Here is an 18678-nt window from a genome sequence, read left to right on the forward strand (position 1 = left end):
CATCAAATTGGAAACGCTGAATCTGACCTTTTCAGGTCATTGGGCCTCAATTTTAGCACTGAAATCCTTCTGGAGGGTTCAGTTTATGACGTAGGCCCATAGTGACTAAACTTCCATCAAATGCAAAGGTGAACCTGCAAAATATTATAATACATGATAGCTCACATTTCTAACGGCTTTAAAATTTACAAAATACTGTCCTTGGATCAAGGAGATAGTAGAGCAAAGAACTGAACCCAGGCTTCCTGAAGCCACGTCCAGTGCTACTTCCATTGCCCCATGCTCTCTCTTGCTCTCTCTCTCTCTCAATTTAATCAGAGCAACAGTAAACACCAGGAGAGCAGGAAAATAGACTAATTAACAATGATTAAAGACTTAAGAGATTTAGAAGCTATTCCTGGTATAGGTTCTGAGTCACAAAATATAAATGGGCACATCTCTGATTGTACTATGTCTCATTTGTGTTCTTTGAACATTCACTTTCTTTAAGTGCATCTTTTAGAAGGAGGCATTAACGAAGTCTACAAATCACCTGGAGCTTCTTAGAAAATTCTGCTGTCAAAATGAAAAATGTATATTACGATGCAACTAAACAGCTCACAATAAGCCTTCTTCCCTCTGCAAAATCGAATGAGCAAAATTACATTACTGGGCTCAGAAAAAAATGGTGCAACATTTGACTCTCCCCAAGAAAGGCTGAAGCCCAACCACACTTGACACAATTTCGTTATTAACTATTATTTACATAACAAAAACAACTGCAAAAACAAATTATTTTCCCATTACATCTAACCAAGCAAGTCACTCATTTATTACAGACTCTCTACAAGTATTATCCTTTGAGACGTCCACCTCCTAAAACATATTTAAACAGTTTTTTTTAAAGACATCCTACTTTTCTTAAGAATGGTGAAATGATTGCAAAGAAATGACATAAATCACACTTACATCCTCGGAGTTCTGTTGTGAAGTTTTGGTGTGTCTCAAGTGGGCACTGAAGTCCAAAGATGCTGAAAGCGATTGTGAATTCTCTGGACAGAACTGGGACCCAAAGAGGAACTGGGAATCAGTGAGGCTGGAGTAATCATTAAGACTGTTATTCCAACTAGATGGTTTATTGGTCCTGGAATAATGTAAAAATAAAGAGTAATATACTTCAAGTCAGGAGATATTTTGAGGCAATTAAATTCTAGAGTCATAGGATCTAGAGATCGTTGAGTTCGACTCTATTTTATGGACTATGAAAATGATTTATAAGGTGAAGTAACTCACCAGAGGTTACAGAATGAACGAATGAATGAAAAAGTACTTATTAAGCACCTGTTATGTGAAAAGCATTGTGCTAAATGCTGTAGCAATACACATTCTAATACAGGTGATGTCTATAACTGAACTCTTTCAGTCTCCAGATTTAATGCTCTTGCCAGACTATTATATCTTGTATTTGTCCTTTGTTCTGGAGGAGGACCATGACATCAAGATGATGACATGACTTGCAGGTGACTTTGATTTCAGTGAGAGAGGGCTGTGCAAGGTTACCAACCTCACTTTCTCTTCCAGAGCCATCTGGGTCCAGGAGCCTGATATTCCTCAGGATGACTGGAGATGGCCCAGGATGCTATGGGAGACCCTGATCCTTTCAGGCTAAGGTCTTACCACATTCTCATTTTGAGTGAGATACACCCATTCAATGAATAGGCTTCTTTAAGTGGTTACGTAGTTACTCAAGGGATGGCCCCTTTAACAAAACAAAACAAAACAAAAAATCAAACTGAGAAGGAAAGACCTTCAGGGTTCCTGGGTAAAAGAGAAACAATTACTATTTAGTAATTGCCTTTCTAATTACAAACAACCATTTCAGTCTTGTATTGCCACATTGCCTGCTATCACCCTTAGAATGGTACCACCAATATTCTACTAGGTATCAGTTAAGACTAAACTATCACCGCTCTGACTGCAATAAACCTTCTTAACAGAAGATCAAGAGAACTCCTGGTACTGTGGTAGAATAATTTTCTTGTCAGAGAAATTTAGTCAGTACTTCTAGAAACACCAGCATAGCTTACACAGGCCCATCTCCATCTTTGAAGTACACCACCTTCTCAAGATTTTCGTGAAGTAATGCTCTGCTCCCTACAATGGCTTCTTGTTTCTTGTCCATTTATCATAAGTGACTCACAGGTTACAATCCTGTAACAATACTGTACTGTATAATACTGTACTAGAATTCAAATTTTTTTAAATTTTTATAAATAAATTTTGCTCTAACTTAGGATAAAGTACAAATGTTCAAAAATATGAAGAACAAAAGGAAGCTGGTTCAAAAGAACAAAAAAAGATCAAACCTCCTTCCTCCAAATACAACCTCAAAAAACAGATTAGTAAAATAACAAAAAACAAACTGTGGATGCTTGGACATCTGTGGTATTCACTGCCTTTTAAAGCCTCTACAACCCATAATACTCCCATATTAAAGACTTTCATCCTTGTATTTTTCCTGTCTACCCACTTATATTTTGCACAGCACACAAACAGCTCTCAGAAGGGATTACAGCCATCACCTCCTCCAAGCTTCTCACTTTACAGAAGAGGAAAGAGAGTTGGCCAAGGAATAATCAATTGTTGAACCTGCATCATTTCCTGTGGAAAGTTACGGCATTCGTTACCTCTGCTATGATGACTTGGGCACTGGTATTCACTCTCTTAACTCTTAAAGTGGAGCGAGCAAGATCAGCACAGTGACGATCTAGAGTGGAAGTCCGTGGAGCTGAGCTGGACAACCTGGTTCCACCACAGGCAAGTCACATAAACTTTCCACACCTCAGTTTCCTTTATTTATCTAATGGAGATAATACTTCTACCTACTTCCCAGGGTTCTTGTAAGGAAGATATTTTGTAAACCAAAAAGCACTAATAAAATGTTAGCTAAAATTAATGTCAATTCCACATAATAGACTGCATACTATATAGGTCAAGACAAAAAGAAGAACAAGAATGTCAAATTTAAGAAAAATCTAGACAGTTTGGCCTAAAGAGTGCAGTCAAACGATTTTAAAAATCAGTAGCCCAAGAAATAACTCACAAAGATCTTCCATCTTCAAAGTATAAAATTTAAAATAACTGAGTAGTACATAAATATAATACATATCCTAACCAAGAAGGATCTTTTATGTCATTAATGAACAATAATTATAAGCTACAACAAAAAGGAGAGGATGATGATTCTTATCTAGACCTACTACTAGAGCTTTAAGCTGAATAAATTCAAGGACTGCCTCCCCCCCATACCCCACTCTGGAAAGATAGAGATGTAAGTATATATGTGTGTGTATATATATACATGTACATATGTGTACACATACATATATGTATACATATGAAAAGCTGAATAATAATAGTTCAAAATAGATCTTTGTGATTTCCTCCCCTTCCCAAGACCACAGTGAATAATTAGTTTGGCTAGAAAAAAAGACAGATTAGTAAGCCAGTTTGAATCACACTGCATTTCCATCTTAAGACAGTTTTGAAATTAATGAAGACCTTTAGTTTTTTTCATACTCAATACTAACTGCAATTTTTTAAAAAGGGAACAAAGCTCCAGGTTTCTGCTAAATTAATAATGAACCTTCAAGAAAGCATTTGAAGAAAAGAAAGCCCTCAGTGAGCAGTCATACAGGAAGACAATTAGAAATTTCTTAAATTTCTTCCTCCATTTCTGTTATAGCCTCTTACCTATCACCCAAACCAGAAGCTAGGAAAGGCTGGGAAAGCACAGAGCTGGTAGATACCAATGTGTGCTTAGGCGTAAATTACTTTCTCTAAGTGGGCTTGAAAATCAGACCACAAGTTGGGATAACTGACAGGACAACACTTAACCTGTATAATTTAAAGCTACTATGAACTCCTGCGGTGCTCCAAGTTTGTGCCACATAATTCCATACAACTACATAACTCTATTATGATGCAATGTGCTAACTGTTTTGTGTATTTATATCTTATCTGCCCAGCTAGACAGTAAGCTCCTCAACAGTAGGGACAAGACATAGAAATATGTGTGTATGTATGTATGTATCCATGTGTATATGTAGGTGTATATGTGCATATACAAATACACATATATGTATTATGTGTGTATGCATTATATATGATATGCATGCATGTGTATATATATATATACATATACATATCTATACACACATATATATGCTCTTTACGCTCTGTAGTACTTAGTACAAGGCTGGCAACAACGTGGGTGTTTAGTAGATGACAGCTGAATGAAACTATTTCCTCAGTTATTTTCCCTTTGACCCTGCCCTCTGACTGCTGAGCTTTCACTTTCTCCAGTCCTGTTCCCAGTTTCCACATTACTATCTAGCAATTTCCAGCTGTATTGTCTTCCTCTATTAGAATATAAACTCCATGAGGGCAGGGATTGCCCTGCTTACTTGAATTTGTATCACCAGGGTGTCTGACAATACCTGGCAGATAATAAACTCTTAATAAATGCTTTTTCATTCATTATTCAATTGATTTTAATTCCTAGATATCAGAGACTATATGTCACACTTTTGTATTTTTCATAGTGTCTAAACCAGAGTTGGACACAAAATAATTATTTAATAAATAAATTTGTTGAATTAAATTGCTTCTTTACTTGGACTATAAAATATTTAAATATTATGGGCCGTGTCTTATGCTTTTTCTGTCTCTGCCCATAGTGCCTAAAACAATTAGTCGTACAATAGGTGTTTAATGAATATATTTACGGAATTAAATTTTCTCCTCAAATGCATTCAAACCAATGTTTATTGGCCGATTTACTGCTTTCATATATAAAATATAAAACTTCAGGAAGAGACCAGATAGGGTGAAGAAAGGCCTTGCAGGCTTGAGTGGCAACAGACTGCAGCATCCATTAGTGGAAACCTTCCACTAGGTAAGTGGATAGACAATAGATAAATGCAGTCACAAGATCTTCCTTAATCTACAGAGTATGTACTTATAAAAACTTACCCTGGGCCTGAGGGAACGCTGAGCATGTCTTTGACATTCCAGACGTTAAAGTTCATTTCTTAAGATTCTATTAGAAAGAAGGAAAGTACATTAATTAGGCCAGCCCATAGAGTGATTTTTTAAAAACAATTTACAAATGCCTATTCTGTGGAAATCAGGATGTTCAGATCGTAGTATCTACATTATACTTCCATCAAGACATTTTCTTTACCACCATAACAAGGACCACCTTTCCTGAGGAGGCATTTTTTTATGACTTTGTATAAAGGTACAAAGTACTCTAATTCAGTCAAAATTCCATATTTACTAGCAGGGAAAACAACTGAGGAAACAGTTTCATTCAGGCCTATATTTGAATTCTGGCTCAGTCACTTGCCAGTTACATGACCTCAGATTTGCCAGTTATATGCCTTGGACATGCCGGTTCACATCTTTGGGTCTCATATTCCTCATTTTTAAAATAAGAGGTTTGGACCAAATGATCTCTGTGGTTCCTTTAGCCCTAAACGTATGGTCTCCAAAGCCCTGTGAGACAGGTTATTTTCATTTCACAGTTGAGGAAACCAATATTCATAGAGATGATGCCAAGTCACAAAACTAGTAAATGTCTGCAGTGGGATTCAATCCCAGGTTCAGCATTCTTTCCCTTATATCATGCTGAATACAGTTTAGATCTTGCCATCAGAAAGCATATGTTCTAGTAAGGGAGATTCAACAACACACAAAGAATTATAATGCCAGAAGAATGTGACACATCAAAAGAAAGGTCAGAACAAAATGCTCTGAAAATTCTAGACTACACTGTACTCATTTTGAAACTAAAATGCCAGTCCCTTTCCCCACCGAATCACATTAGTGAGGGAAGTGCTATGTTTTTTCAGACTGTACCACATCTGTCAAATAAAAGTTACTCACATTTATTGAAAATTCCTATTTCTGACAATGTGGCAAAATGAATACCCAGTCAATTACTATCTTGATTTTCTAATTAGGAGAGCAAGCTAGTACTTTATTAGTAGTCTGTAGAACTTTACAGTAGTCTATTCACTTTACTTTATAAAGCAGTACAAGTTTGTACAGGATTGTAGAAGTAGTTAATTTTCTTTTTTTTTTTCTTTTTTTTTTTTTAGTAGTTAATTTTCTTAAAAAATTGAAAGATTCTCCAGTTGTGGGTGCTTAAGCTCAAGTCACCCAGGTAGAGGAGAGATTATATTGAAAAAGAAAACATTCCACTCATCCCATGAAATCACACACCTAGGTGGCTACCTAATTTAAATACTTATACCATACATACTGACATTTCCTCAAACACTCTTATCTCCCAGTTCCTCAATTTGCTCATTTTCCATGACCTCTACCTCATCTCAGTTACATGCAGAGATGGTCACACTCAATTTTGCTATCACCCACAAACACTCCACATCCATGTATATGATCTCGGAAATTTACAATCCATTGTCATTTTATCCCTTCCTCTACCTTCTAACCCAAAACTCAGTTCTTTATCCTCACTGTAACCTCCAATCCTTTGACTCTAGTTTTTTATCAAGCCATCACCATGGCACTGGTGATATTCTCTACCATTCCTCATCTTGACCATTTAATGAACCAGTTCAACTCTACACTGTCATCTTAAATCTCTTGCCCACTTTATCCTATCACTAATCTTGCCTGGTCAAGTCTCAGTGCTGGATTACTCCCACCATCAGTTGATTTCACTTCCAAACACATTCTACCAAAGGAAGCTGGAGGAAATTCCAAAAACCATGCTGACTGGCTCTATTACAAATGTATGTTGCATAATCTCAACTGGGTCCTCACTGTTGGAAGGCAATCCTTTCTCCTTCTCCCTAAATGACTCACCATATCACTCCCCACAGCAGTGTTTCCAAACATTTTCCTCCTTCCTCAAACTCCCCCCCACATAGCCTCCTTCTCCTCTTACCTTCTTACCTGAGGACCTTGTTTCATATTTCACTGAAAAAACTGAAATGACAGGGAAGGGGGAAGGAGGAAGAAGGGAGGGAGAAAAAATCTAAGATGTATAGAAGTGATTATAGAACACTGAAAACAAATAAAATAATTTTTTAAAAAAGAAAAAACTGAAATCACTCCTCCAGTTTCCTCTTCTCCCCTTTTCTTCAACTCAGATTTCCTAAATGCCTTCTGCCACTATCTCCGCTTTCACCCCATCTCATATATTCAGGTGGTCCTTCATGCTAAGGCAAACCCTTCTACGTATACAAGTGATTGATCCCATTCCATCCTGTTTTTCCCAATAGATTGTACCTGTCATAATCCCCACTTCTCACTTATCCTCAATCTCTCCTATTCTACTAGCTGTTTCCCTGCTGTCTGTAAACATGCCCATGTCTCCCCATTCTCAAAAATCCTTCACTTAATCCAATCCATGGCTGACAGCTACTGTCCCATATCTCTCTTCCCTTTTGTTGCTAAACTCCTTGGGAAAGCCATTTACAGTAGGATCCACCTTTCCTCTCAACTCTTTTCTTAACTCTCTACAGTCTGGTTTCCCATCATTATTCAACTGCTCTCTCAAAGTAATGTATAATCTCCTAATTCCCAAATCTAATGGCCTTTTCTCAGTCCTCATCCTTCTCGACATCTCTGCAGTCTTTGACCCTGTTAAATCACCTCATCTGCTTAATTCTCTTTTCTCCTGCTTTCTGTGACACTACCCTCTCCTAGTTCTCCTATGTATCTGACCACTCATTGCATCTCTTTTGCTGGATCTTCATTTATGGGTATCCTAAAGGGCTCTGTCCCAGACCTTCTTCTCCTCCCTCTCCTGCTGACCTGCAGTCTCTTATCAGCAAATGAATATTAGATCTCTCAAACTAGATGTCCCACGGACTTTTAAACTCAACATTTCTAAAACTGAACTCATATCTTTCACCTTCAAACCCTCTTTTCTTCCTAACTTCCTTATTACTGTTGAAGACTATCACCATTCTCCCAGGTCCCTAGGCTCCTAATATGAGTATCATCCTCAATTCCTCTCTCTCTCTCTTTCTCAAACCCTCCCCCCACTCACCATCCCCAACAATCTGCTGCCAAGGCCTGTCAATTTTATCTTTGTAACATCTCTCCTAGATGCCACCTTCTCTCTCATCACACAGCCGCCACTCCAGGGTAGGCTCTATCACATCCAGCATGCTAACTGGTCTCCCTGCTTTGACCCTCTTCATTCCATCCATCCTGCACTCTGCTGCCAAAATGACTTCCTACAGCATAGGTCTGACCATATCACACTTCTACTCAATAAACTCCAGTGCTCTCTATCACCCTCAGGATCAAATGTAAAAGCCTCTGTTTGGCATTCAAGCACTTCATAACCTACCCCCCTCTCCTCTACTCCTTTCCCAGTCTTCTTATCCCTTACACATCCAGTCTCCACATACTATGAGATCCCATGACACTGGCCTCCTTCCTTTTCAATGCACAAGAGAATTCGATTTGCAGACTCAGAATTTTTGCTGGCTGCTATCCCCTAGGCTTGAATATTCTCCTCCATCATCTCTACCTCCAGATCTCCCAAAAAATCCAGCTAAAGTCCTACTTTATACAGAAAGCCCTTCCTGATCCCCCTTAATACTAAGACCTTCTCTATGTTGCTTACTTCCAGTTTATCCTGTATAAAATTTGTTGGCACATAGTTGTTTGCATCTCCTCCACTAGACTGTGAACTCCTTGAACAGGAACTGTCTTCTGCTTCTCTTTGGATCCTCAGGTCTTAGCACAGTGCCTGGCACACAGCAGGTGCTTAATAAATATCCACTAACTGATTTTAACTGATTTAACCCTGATTAACACTGACTCCAACAAATGTGTAGGAGATATACAAGTATGAGATATAACACATGCTGACGCGGTAACAGTCATCTCTTCATTGTTCGGCCATTTCAGTCACGTCTGACTCTTCGTGACCCCATCTGGGGTGTTCTTGGCAAACATAATGGAGCCGTTTGCCATTCCCTTCTCCAGCTCATTTTACAGATGGGGAAACTGAGGCAGACAGGGTGGAGTGACCTGCCCAGGGTCACAGAGAACACTACACAAACACTGAAGCATTTGAGAGTGAATATTAACATTTATGTTTTATAACACCTAACTTTATTTTGGGAAGGCGATAATACGGAAATATAAACGGTTTTTTAAAAAGAGATCCAGTACAATTAGACATTCAGAGCCTGTTTATTATTCTAGGATGGCAATGCAGATTAGCAGACTGACACTTTACTCAGAAACCAGGAAGCTAAAAGGCCTCACCTTTGCAATTAAACACAAGAAGAAAATGGTTACGCACCTCGCTTTCTGCTTTCCCTACCTTTCCATCAGCTAAGAGCCAGCTCATAAACATTTGGTGCTCACTGTACTCCATGCTCTCCATTAGTTCTCTGACTACAACAAGTCACTCAACCTTCTGAGTGCATCTCAGTTTTCTCAGAAAATGGATTATGATCCTAATTACGCAAGAAAGATAACTAAATTGTCCATACCCTTTGACCCTAGGGGTTAACACTGGACATATACCCCAAGGGAATCGAAGACAAAAACAAGGATCCAATATAATGTATCTAGCAGAATTATCTTCCTCATGTCACTTTGTGGTAGCAAACTATGTGCACGTCCATCTAACGAGGAATGACAAAACAAACTTCAGTATGTGACTGTAATAGAACATTACTATGCAGTATGAGGAATGCAAGGAATTCAGAGAAATAAGAACATTTATAGGAACTGATGCAGAGGAAAATAAACAGAACTAAGAAAATAATAAACATAATGACGACAACAATGAAAATGAAAAGTCTTCGTAACAGAAAAATTCAGTTAAACTCCTTGAGAACAGACAACGAAACTTACCTCTCCCTTCTTGTCAGAAAGTTGGGAGGACAGCTGCCGCTGGCCAGGACGTCGTGCACGTTCTCAGATTTGGTATTTTTCTCAATTGCTTTTCTTTGTCCCAAAGAAAGTTCAATGAGAGAAAGGTGCTGAGAAAAGTGAAGTAAGGACAAGTAACAATTAAATGAATTAAAAGTGAAGCCTATGTTCTAGTCTGAGTGATTATAATTTCAAAGACTTTACCATGCACTTCCCTCCTCTCTTCAGAGTTGGGAGACTGCAGGAACAGATGAGCATTGCATGAACATCAGACTCATCTGAGGTGCTGGTTAACTTTGCTGAACTGCTTTTTTCTCTCTTATTTTTTGTTATAAAGAACGGCTCTCTGGGGAGGGGAGGAGAAGAAACATATTTGGAAATGAAAGTGATAGGAAAGCAAAAGATATAAATAAATTAAAGACTACCCTATAAGCTACATTTGCCTTATCTGAAAAAAGAAATAGCTAGTTATTACTAAATACTGCAATTAATTAATTTGTTTCAACTTGTGTGAGTACAGGGATATATTAATTTCCTCTTTGTAGTCTACTTTCAAAGGAGCCCACTGAAAGACACTTCTTACAAAGCAAATAAATGAATAACATAGCCAAATAAGATGAAAGCGGGAAGCACAGATATATTTTTAATCAACTGCCTCCGTTCAAACATTCCTTAAATACCTCATACTTGAAGGAATCCCAAAGTTCAAAAGGCAAAAGAAGTTCAGAAAGAGCCAAGCCAATGAAACAGAAAAGGTCAAGAATGATGGTTGGAATTCACTCAGACTCCTACCTGTGCTTAGGCCATAGTCCTAGCTCCCCAGGAGGCCCTCCTAGACTCCCCAAAGAGAATATCTAAGCTCACCAACTCCTGACAGATCGACCACTGGCATTTAACTTATAACTCTAAGGTTGTAAATGCATCAATAGTTAGAACTGTGGTTCTCAAATCTTGCCCCAATCTTACCTCATTGATGGACCTCCTCCCCGCCAAAAAAGTTTACAGGCACATGTAAGAGATGTTTTACATACCTCACCCCAGCCCCAATAATTAATGTAACTAATAAAATGGTCTACACCCTGATAAGTCTATCGGGTGAAAATGGAGATGCTTCATTCAATCAATCAAATCTATAAACTGGGTGTGAACTAACCCTAGATATCACCACTGAATCAATGAATCAAAGGTACAAATGAGGTGCAAGCACTGAGTGCTTCAAGTCATTAGATGAAATCTTTAATCTTTGGGATCCCATCTGAGGCTTTCTTGGCTTTGCCATTTCCTTCTCCAAATCATTTTACAGATGAAGAACTGAGGCCAACAGGATTAAGTGACTTGTGCAAGGTCACACGGCTAGTTAGTGTCTAAGGCAAGCTTTGAAATCAGGAACATGAGTCTTCCTGACTCCAGGCCTGGCACTCTAACACCTGCACCACAGAGCTGTCCAATTAGATGACACTGAATTCATTGAAAGAATCAGATACACCTCTGCACGTACATCCACATCCACACATACATGTGTGCACATATTTATATAAATGCTCTCCATCTACCTGCTTTCCTTCTTGAATCTCTTCACTGATATGTATGTATATATGTATATATATACACACATATGTCTATACATACACACATGAAGCGATTCAAGTAGGAATATAGGAAAGTAGGAATGTTTGGGGAATTTTTTGAAGAATTTGACCTTTGTACACATGGTAACCACAGCAGCAAAACGGAGGAGATAAGCCCAGAGGGAGGGTCATCCTCCTCCCATTTACCTGGTCATCAGAGAGACTAGACTAGTAACAAACAATGCATCCATCTGGGAGCTGAGAGGACAAACCAGCATTGTGCTACACACACACCTTAGAGGAAGGAGCTTCACCAGCTCTCCAGGAAGGGAGAAAAGGACTTCTGTTCCAAGGAGGAGCTGTGAGTTACCACTTTTCTGCATGTGCTCTCTAATTTGAGCCCATTTCACTGTGGAGATCGTACCAGTTTTTTGGGGTGAATGTTTATGCCAACCATTCTTATTATAACATCTCAGTAAATACCCCTTTCTAAAATCTAATTAAGTCTGGGTGGTTAATTATCATCAGGGAGCACATCAAATGGGAACCTGTGAGCAATAACACTAGAAAAACCAACTTCAGTCCCTCATGGTTATTCTCAGGAGGAGAGTCAGCCGCCACCAGGGGCTTGCCTACCAGTGTCTGTGGGAGTTGGGACAGTGAGAGAGCCCAGAAGGCGTACTACACTCACAGAGCTCCATCTAACCAAGTCAGAGGACACCATCAAAATCTAAAATTCCATTACAGCAACGGGAGAACACAAAGTTATCTTTAAAAACTATATAGCTATGCAAGAAAGACAATACGGCATAATGGGTTTCAAATCAGATTTCAAGATCAGAAATATTTTGAGTCAGTCAGTCCCTGACACACACTCACTATGTGATCCTAGGTAAGTCACTTAACCTTTTTATGGCCCAGACAACTCTCTGATCACAAACTGCAGAATAGCTATAGCTCTGAATTTGTAGAAGAGAGTTTCCTTACCAGGAGTTCTTGACCCTAATGATGTCACAGATCTGAAACAAACAAATAAAAACCCCTGGATATGTAAACATAACGAACTAGTCAGTTTGCAAGATAAAATGAACCTCATGAGATGTTTTTTGGAGGCAAGACAATTTAAAATTAAACTGGCTGATGCCAAGCTGATTATGTGCATGGATTGAAAAAGGAGCTAAGTTTTTGAGAAGTAATCAACATTTTTTAAAATTAATTTATTTTTTATTTAACTTTTAACATTCATTTTCACAAAATTTTGGGTTCCAAATTTTCTCCCCTTTTGTCCCCTCCCTCCACCCCAAAACACCGAGCATTCTAATTGCCCCTATCACCAATCTGCCCTCTCTTCTATCATCCCTCTCTGCCCTTGTCTCCATCTTCTCTTTTGTCCTGTAGGGCCAAATAACTTCCTATACCCCTTTACCTGTATTTCTTGTTTCCTAGTAGCAAGAACTGTACTCGACAGTTGTTCCTAAAACTTTGAGATCCAACTTCTCTTCCTCCCTCCCTCCCCACTCCTTCCCTTTGGAAGGCAAGCAATTCAATATAGGCCATATCTGTGTAGTTTTGCAAATGACTTCCATAATAGTCGTGTTGTGTAAGACTAACTATATTTCCCTCCATCCTATCCTGTCCCCCATTACTTCTAGTCTCTCTTTTGATCCTGTCCCTCCCCATGAGTGTTGACCTCAAATTGCTCCCTCCTCCCCATGCCCTCCCTTCCATCATCCCTCCTACCCTGCTTATCCCCTTCTCCCCCACTTTCCTGTATTTTAAGATAGGTTTTCATACCAAAATGAGTGTGCATTTTATTCCTTCCTTTAGTGGAATGTGATGAGAGTAAGCTTCATGTTTTTCTCTCACCTCCCCTCTTTTTCCCTCCACTAAAAAGTCTTTTACTTGCCTCTTTTATGAGAGATAATTTGCCCCATTCCATTTCTCCCTTTCGCCTCCGAATATATTTCTCTCTCACTGCTTGATTTCATTTTTTTAAGATATGATCCCATCCTCTTCAATTCACTCTGTGCACTCTGTCTCTATGTGCGTGTGCGTGTGTGTGTGTGTGTGTGTAATCCCACCCAGTACCCAAATACTGAAAAGTTTCAAGAGTTACAAATATTGTCTTTCCATGTAGGAATGTAAACAGTTCAACTTTAGTAAGTCCCTTATGACTTCTCTTTGCTGTTTACCTTTTCATGCTTCTCTTCATTCTTGTGTTTGAAAGTCAAATTTTCTTTTCAGCTCTGGTCTTTTCATCAAGAATGCTTGAAAGTCCTCTATTTCATTTAAAGACCAATTTTTCCCCTGAAGTATTATATTCAGTTTTGCTGGATAGGTGATTCTTGGTTTTAGTCCTAGTTCCTTTGACTTCTGGAATATCCTATTCCATGCCCTTCGATCCCTTAATGTAGAAGCTGCTAGATCTTGTGTTATCCTGATTGTATTTCCACAATATTTGAATTGTTTCTTTCCAGCTGCTTGCAATATTTTCTCCTTGACCAGGGAACTCTGGAATTTGGCCACAATGTTCCTAGGAGTTTCTCTTTTTGGATCTCTTTCAGGAGGTGATCAGTGGATTCCTTGAATATTTATTTTGCCCTCTGGTTCTAGAATCTCAGGGCAGTTTTCCTTGATAATTTCATGAAAGATGATGTCTAGGCTCTTTTTTTGATCATGGCTTTCAGGCAGGCCCATAATTTTTAAATTGTCTCTCCTGGATCTCTTTTCCAGGTCAGTTGTTTTTCCAATGAGATATTTCACATTATCTTCCATTTTTTCATTCTTTTGGTTTTGTTTTGTGATTTCTTGGTTTTGCATAAAGTCATTAGCCTCCATCTGTTCCATTCTAATTTTGAAAGAACTATTTTCTTCAGTGAGCTTTTGAATCTCCTTTTCCATTTGGCTAATTCTGCTTTTGAAAGCATTCTTCTCCTCATTGGCTTTTTGAACCTCTTTTGCCAATTGAGTTAGCCTATTTTTCAAGGTGTTATTTTCTTCAGCATTTTTTTGGGTCTCCTTTAGCAAGATGTTGACCTGTTTCTCATACTTATCTTTCATCTCTCTCATTTCTCCTCCCAGTTTTTCCTCCACCTCTCTAACTTAATTTTCAAAATCCTTTTTGAGCTCTTCCATGGCCTGAGCCCATGGTATATTTATTTTGGATGTGTGGGATACAGAAGCCTTGGCTTCTGTGTCTTTCCCTGATGGTAAGCATTGTTCTTCCTCATCAAAAAGGAAGGGAGGAATTATCTGTTCACCAAGAAAGTAACCTTCTATAGTGTTATTTTTTTTCCCTTTTCTGGGCATTTTTCCAGCCAGTGACTTGCCTTCTGAGTTTTCTTTCCACCCCCACCACGCCTCCAGATCCGCCCAGCCAGCGCTTAGGGTCTGAGATTCAAATGCTGCTTCCCAGCCTCAGGGCTTTGGGCGGGGGCAGGGCTGCTATTCAGTGTGAGATCAAGTTCAGCTGCTCCAGTGGGGGCAGGGGCACCTCACGGGGCTCAGTTCCCTCAGGGGGTTTATGCAGAGACCTTCAACAATGGATCCAGGCTCCTGCCTGCTCTGGGAGCCCCAGTCTGCTACCGCCTCCACTGCTGCCTCCCGAGGGGGCCTGAGTTATGGGGGCACCCCACTCCCCTCTTGGCAAGCCGAGAAGACCCTCTCACCAACCTTTGGGGCCCGTGGGTGGAGGGACCCGATCGGCCGATGGAGATTCCATCCTTGAAGCCCGGTTGGATCTGCTCCTCTCGGCACCATGCAGCCAAGGTAGGGCTCGGCTCGGCTCCGGGTCCGGGGCGCGACAGACCTTTTGCGAGAGGTTTTCAGGGCTCTCTGGAACAGAAATCTCCTCTGCTCCATTGTTCTGTGGCTTCTGCTGCTCCAGAATTTGTTGGGAGTTCTTTTTTATAGATATTTTATAGGCTGTGGGTTTGGAGCTAGCGTACGTGTGCCTTTCTACTCTGCCATCTTGGCTCTGCCCCCAGTAATCAACATTGTAATGGGTAGCCTTCTAAGCTATGTTGTAGGTGTTATTCTAGCATCTGTAAAAAAGAATTCTATTCGTAAATAGCTAATACTTAATTCCCTAAGGACCCCCTACAAGAAATGTGATCATTTATTTGTTTTAAGCAGAGTAACACTCTAGTCAAATCATTCTGGCTAGTGCACATGAAAACAACTTCAGATTTTCCTATCATTTTTTTTTTTAACATGCTACATAAATTCCACAAACTCTGACCAATAGTCATACCTTCCATCTTTTTCCACCACCCTCTGGCAAGCACCCTTCTCAGTCATGCAATCATGTCCTCCAGTCTTTTTACATTACTTGAAATAATTAACTTAAGACAAGGAAAATAAATTTGTTGCTACTTGTAAAAAGCCAACGATGGGGTGCTTGGGTGCATGTACTTAGACCTGCAATTCTAAAATCACATTTCTTTTTAAAAATCACATTTCTCCCAGCCTCAAAATATTCTCTCAGGCAGTTTCTCCCCAGCCCAAGGACACAGCCTGCCCTAGAAACAACCGTTATCTCCCTTCCTGCTGTAGTAGCCAGCTGCACCTCTAGAACTTATTAGTCTGAACCAGCTGTGGACTGGCCTATCAGGCTGCGTACTGGGTCATAACGACAGTTACTGCTAACTGACCCACTCCTATGTATCCTAGACTTGGACAACCTATACTCCCTTACATATATCTTGTCTAATAAGACATTGATGAAAACAACCTGTTTTCTCTGAACCAGCCCTGACCGCTGGTTGACTTAGTGGCATTTCAGGCCTAAAACCACACCTCTAGGTGGCTCCCCCTTGGGCTATTTCCTGATGAATTTTGGGTAAAATACCTGCGCAGCAGATACCAAAAGTGCCTGTTCGTTTAAGAACTGACCGCTCCTTAGCCACTCCCTAATCCCACCCAGAAATACCTAGTTAGCATATTTGGCACAAGTGATACTATAGAATATCCCATATAAACTTTCCCTGTACCCCTTTAAGGTTGCAGGTTCCCTAAGAACTCTTGACCGCTGAAAAGTGTAATAAATCTTTACCTTGACCTCAACCATGCTTGAGTTCATCAAGTCTTCTCCAGATGAACTGCCTGTGGTATCCGGGTCTTTGTGGGGCTCTCACACCCCCTTTCCAGCCCTCATACATCAGCTCATAGTAAGGCTTCATGAACTTTTATCAAAAAAAGCATCTACTATAAACTCAGGAACAAAATCAGAACGGTGGACCACATGGTTCTGTCACTCCATCTTCCCACTAAGCTACACCTGCACCGCTACACAAGACTAATCAGGTTGAAGGAATGGTGGGTGTATTTATATAAATGCCAGCTTCCCAACTGTCCTGCTTACTCCTCACTTGGACGCCTCCTTTCCCCAGACAATTACGTACTCAGAGCTAGATCCACTTGCTTCTTGTATCACAGCGCTCCTCTATCCCTACTTTCCAATCTGCTACTGTCATCTCTTACTGTCAGAAACACAGGGAGGGGAGGAAGGGGGCATGCCAGGTCCTAGCATTTACTAACTGGTGTACTGAGAGCCTGAAGCTGCATGGCACTTACCTTGTCCTCTCCTAAAGGATAGCCCTGCTCCCAGACTTTACCTGGATGTGCATACTCATTGCATACTCAAGTCTGTAAGGAGATGTTCACCTCAGTAATGGCAGGTCTTCCCGCAAGGCCAGGATCTGCCTGCTTGCCAGACGCTACATGAAGAAAGGTACTCAGTAAAATGCTTACCCAGCATCTGTATATCCATAAATTCAATGTACCACCTCCTTATCTCTGCTGCTATTATACTATATATGTTAGGGAGGCACACATGCATGCTAAGATATCCCTGTCTACACAGGTACTCATGTGGGGTACAGCACAGAGAAGGGCTAAACGCCTGCCTGGGTCCAAGCTGGCCTCTCCTCCCGGCCACGAGGAAATCTTGGCCCCGCCTCGCTAGTTGGGGGCCCCCTAATCTTGTCAGGTGGAAGACGACACACCGCATCCACGTTACAGAGAAGGAACTGGGGTTCTGAGAGGCTAGAGGGTTTGCACACACACGCACACACGCCATGAGCTATAAAGTGTCCTCTGTGGGATCTGAACCCAGGTCCCTCTCTCCACGTTAGGTCCAGGACAATGCTCCAACCCATAACGACTGAGGAGACTGCGCATGTGCGGGGGGAGGGGGAGCCTGGGGCGGGGGGAACCTTCAGTCGTGATCTGTGGCTGAGGAGGGGTCGGAGGGCCCGCACTGGTTTTAACAACGCCAAAATTCGAAAGAGGACCTGCCCTCACGGAGCTTACACCGCATGGAGCGTACGGAGCGCAGGGCTCGGTTCCTGCACAGCAGAGGCGGAGGATGAGGGAGGGGCGGAGCCGGCAGGGGGACGGGACGAAGGGCGGAGCCTGCGCAGCAGGAGCAGAGGATGGGGGAGGGGCGGAGCCTGCGCAGCAGGAGCAGAGGATGGGGGAGGGGCGGAGCCTGCGCAGCTGGAGCAGAGGGTGGGGGAGGGGCGGAGCCTGCGCAGCTGGAGCAGAGGGTGGGGGAGGGGCAGAGCCCGCGGGGAGACGGGGACGAAGGGCGGAGCCTGCGCAGCAGGAGCAAAGGATGGGGGAGGGGCGGAGCCTGCGCAGCAGGAGCAGAGGATGGGGGAAGAGAAGGCGGCGGAAGTGGGCGGGAGGGGGAGGGGAGGCCCCAGGCAAGAGGCCTCTTCTCCGGGGCGCCCCACCCTGCAATCCGTGGGAAGCTCACTTCTCACAGAATGAATGGGAGGGAATTACTGTAGGAGGCTGCCCCATCCCCATTCCAACCTCAGAGCCCCAGGAACCCCCGTCGGGTCGGCACCCTGATCCCTAAACATGGGTACCTTCATCCTCACCCTCATCCCTGGGGAAAAAAAATACAGCCTCACCCTCTTAGTGTGACACCTCGCGCCTCGCCTGCACCAGGGGTCCCGCCCTCCTGCCACCCACGTGACCAAATCCCGCCTCCGAGGACGCAACCAATCAGAGGACAGGAGCGAGCACGTGGCCTGGGGCGGCCCTGGCCTGCGGAAGGCCGACGCGCACCCGTGAGGCGTGGCAGCCCCGAAGTTGGGGCACGCTCGGGTTGGCCTTCCCAGCTGGCATCGCCTCCACAACAAGCCCTCCCGGCGACCTGCATTTCGCTGTGCGGTTAATGAAA

General features: G+C 41.7%; 1 protein-coding gene across 2 annotated transcripts in view; it reads right to left on the reverse strand.

Annotated features, from left to right (window-relative positions):
- The window catches only part of IHO1 (interactor of HORMAD1 1), a 60202-nt gene extending 41721 nt beyond the window's left edge, over nucleotides 1-18481 (reverse strand). The window contains exons 1-6 of one of the 2 annotated variants that reach the window (XM_072651257.1): nucleotides 18407-18481; nucleotides 17102-17203; nucleotides 10123-10264; nucleotides 9901-10028; nucleotides 5014-5080; nucleotides 949-1123 (exon numbers count right to left, since the gene is read on the reverse strand). In XM_072651257.1, coding sequence (XP_072507358.1) covers nucleotides 949-1123; nucleotides 5014-5069 — 231 coding nt within the window. In that variant the 5' untranslated portion in view covers nucleotides 5070-5080; nucleotides 9901-10028; nucleotides 10123-10264; nucleotides 17102-17203; nucleotides 18407-18481. Of the gene's footprint in view, nucleotides 1-948; nucleotides 1124-5013; nucleotides 5081-9900; nucleotides 10029-10122; nucleotides 10265-17060; nucleotides 17204-18406 lie in introns of both variants that reach the window. The other variant, XM_072651249.1, reaches the window with a different exon arrangement.
- Between the last annotated feature and the right edge of the window lie 197 nt (nucleotides 18482-18678).

This window comes from Notamacropus eugenii, chromosome 1 (assembly GCF_028372415.1).
Source record: "Notamacropus eugenii isolate mMacEug1 chromosome 1, mMacEug1.pri_v2, whole genome shotgun sequence".
In the NCBI taxonomy this organism is placed as follows: domain Eukaryota; kingdom Metazoa; phylum Chordata; class Mammalia; order Diprotodontia; family Macropodidae; genus Notamacropus; species Notamacropus eugenii.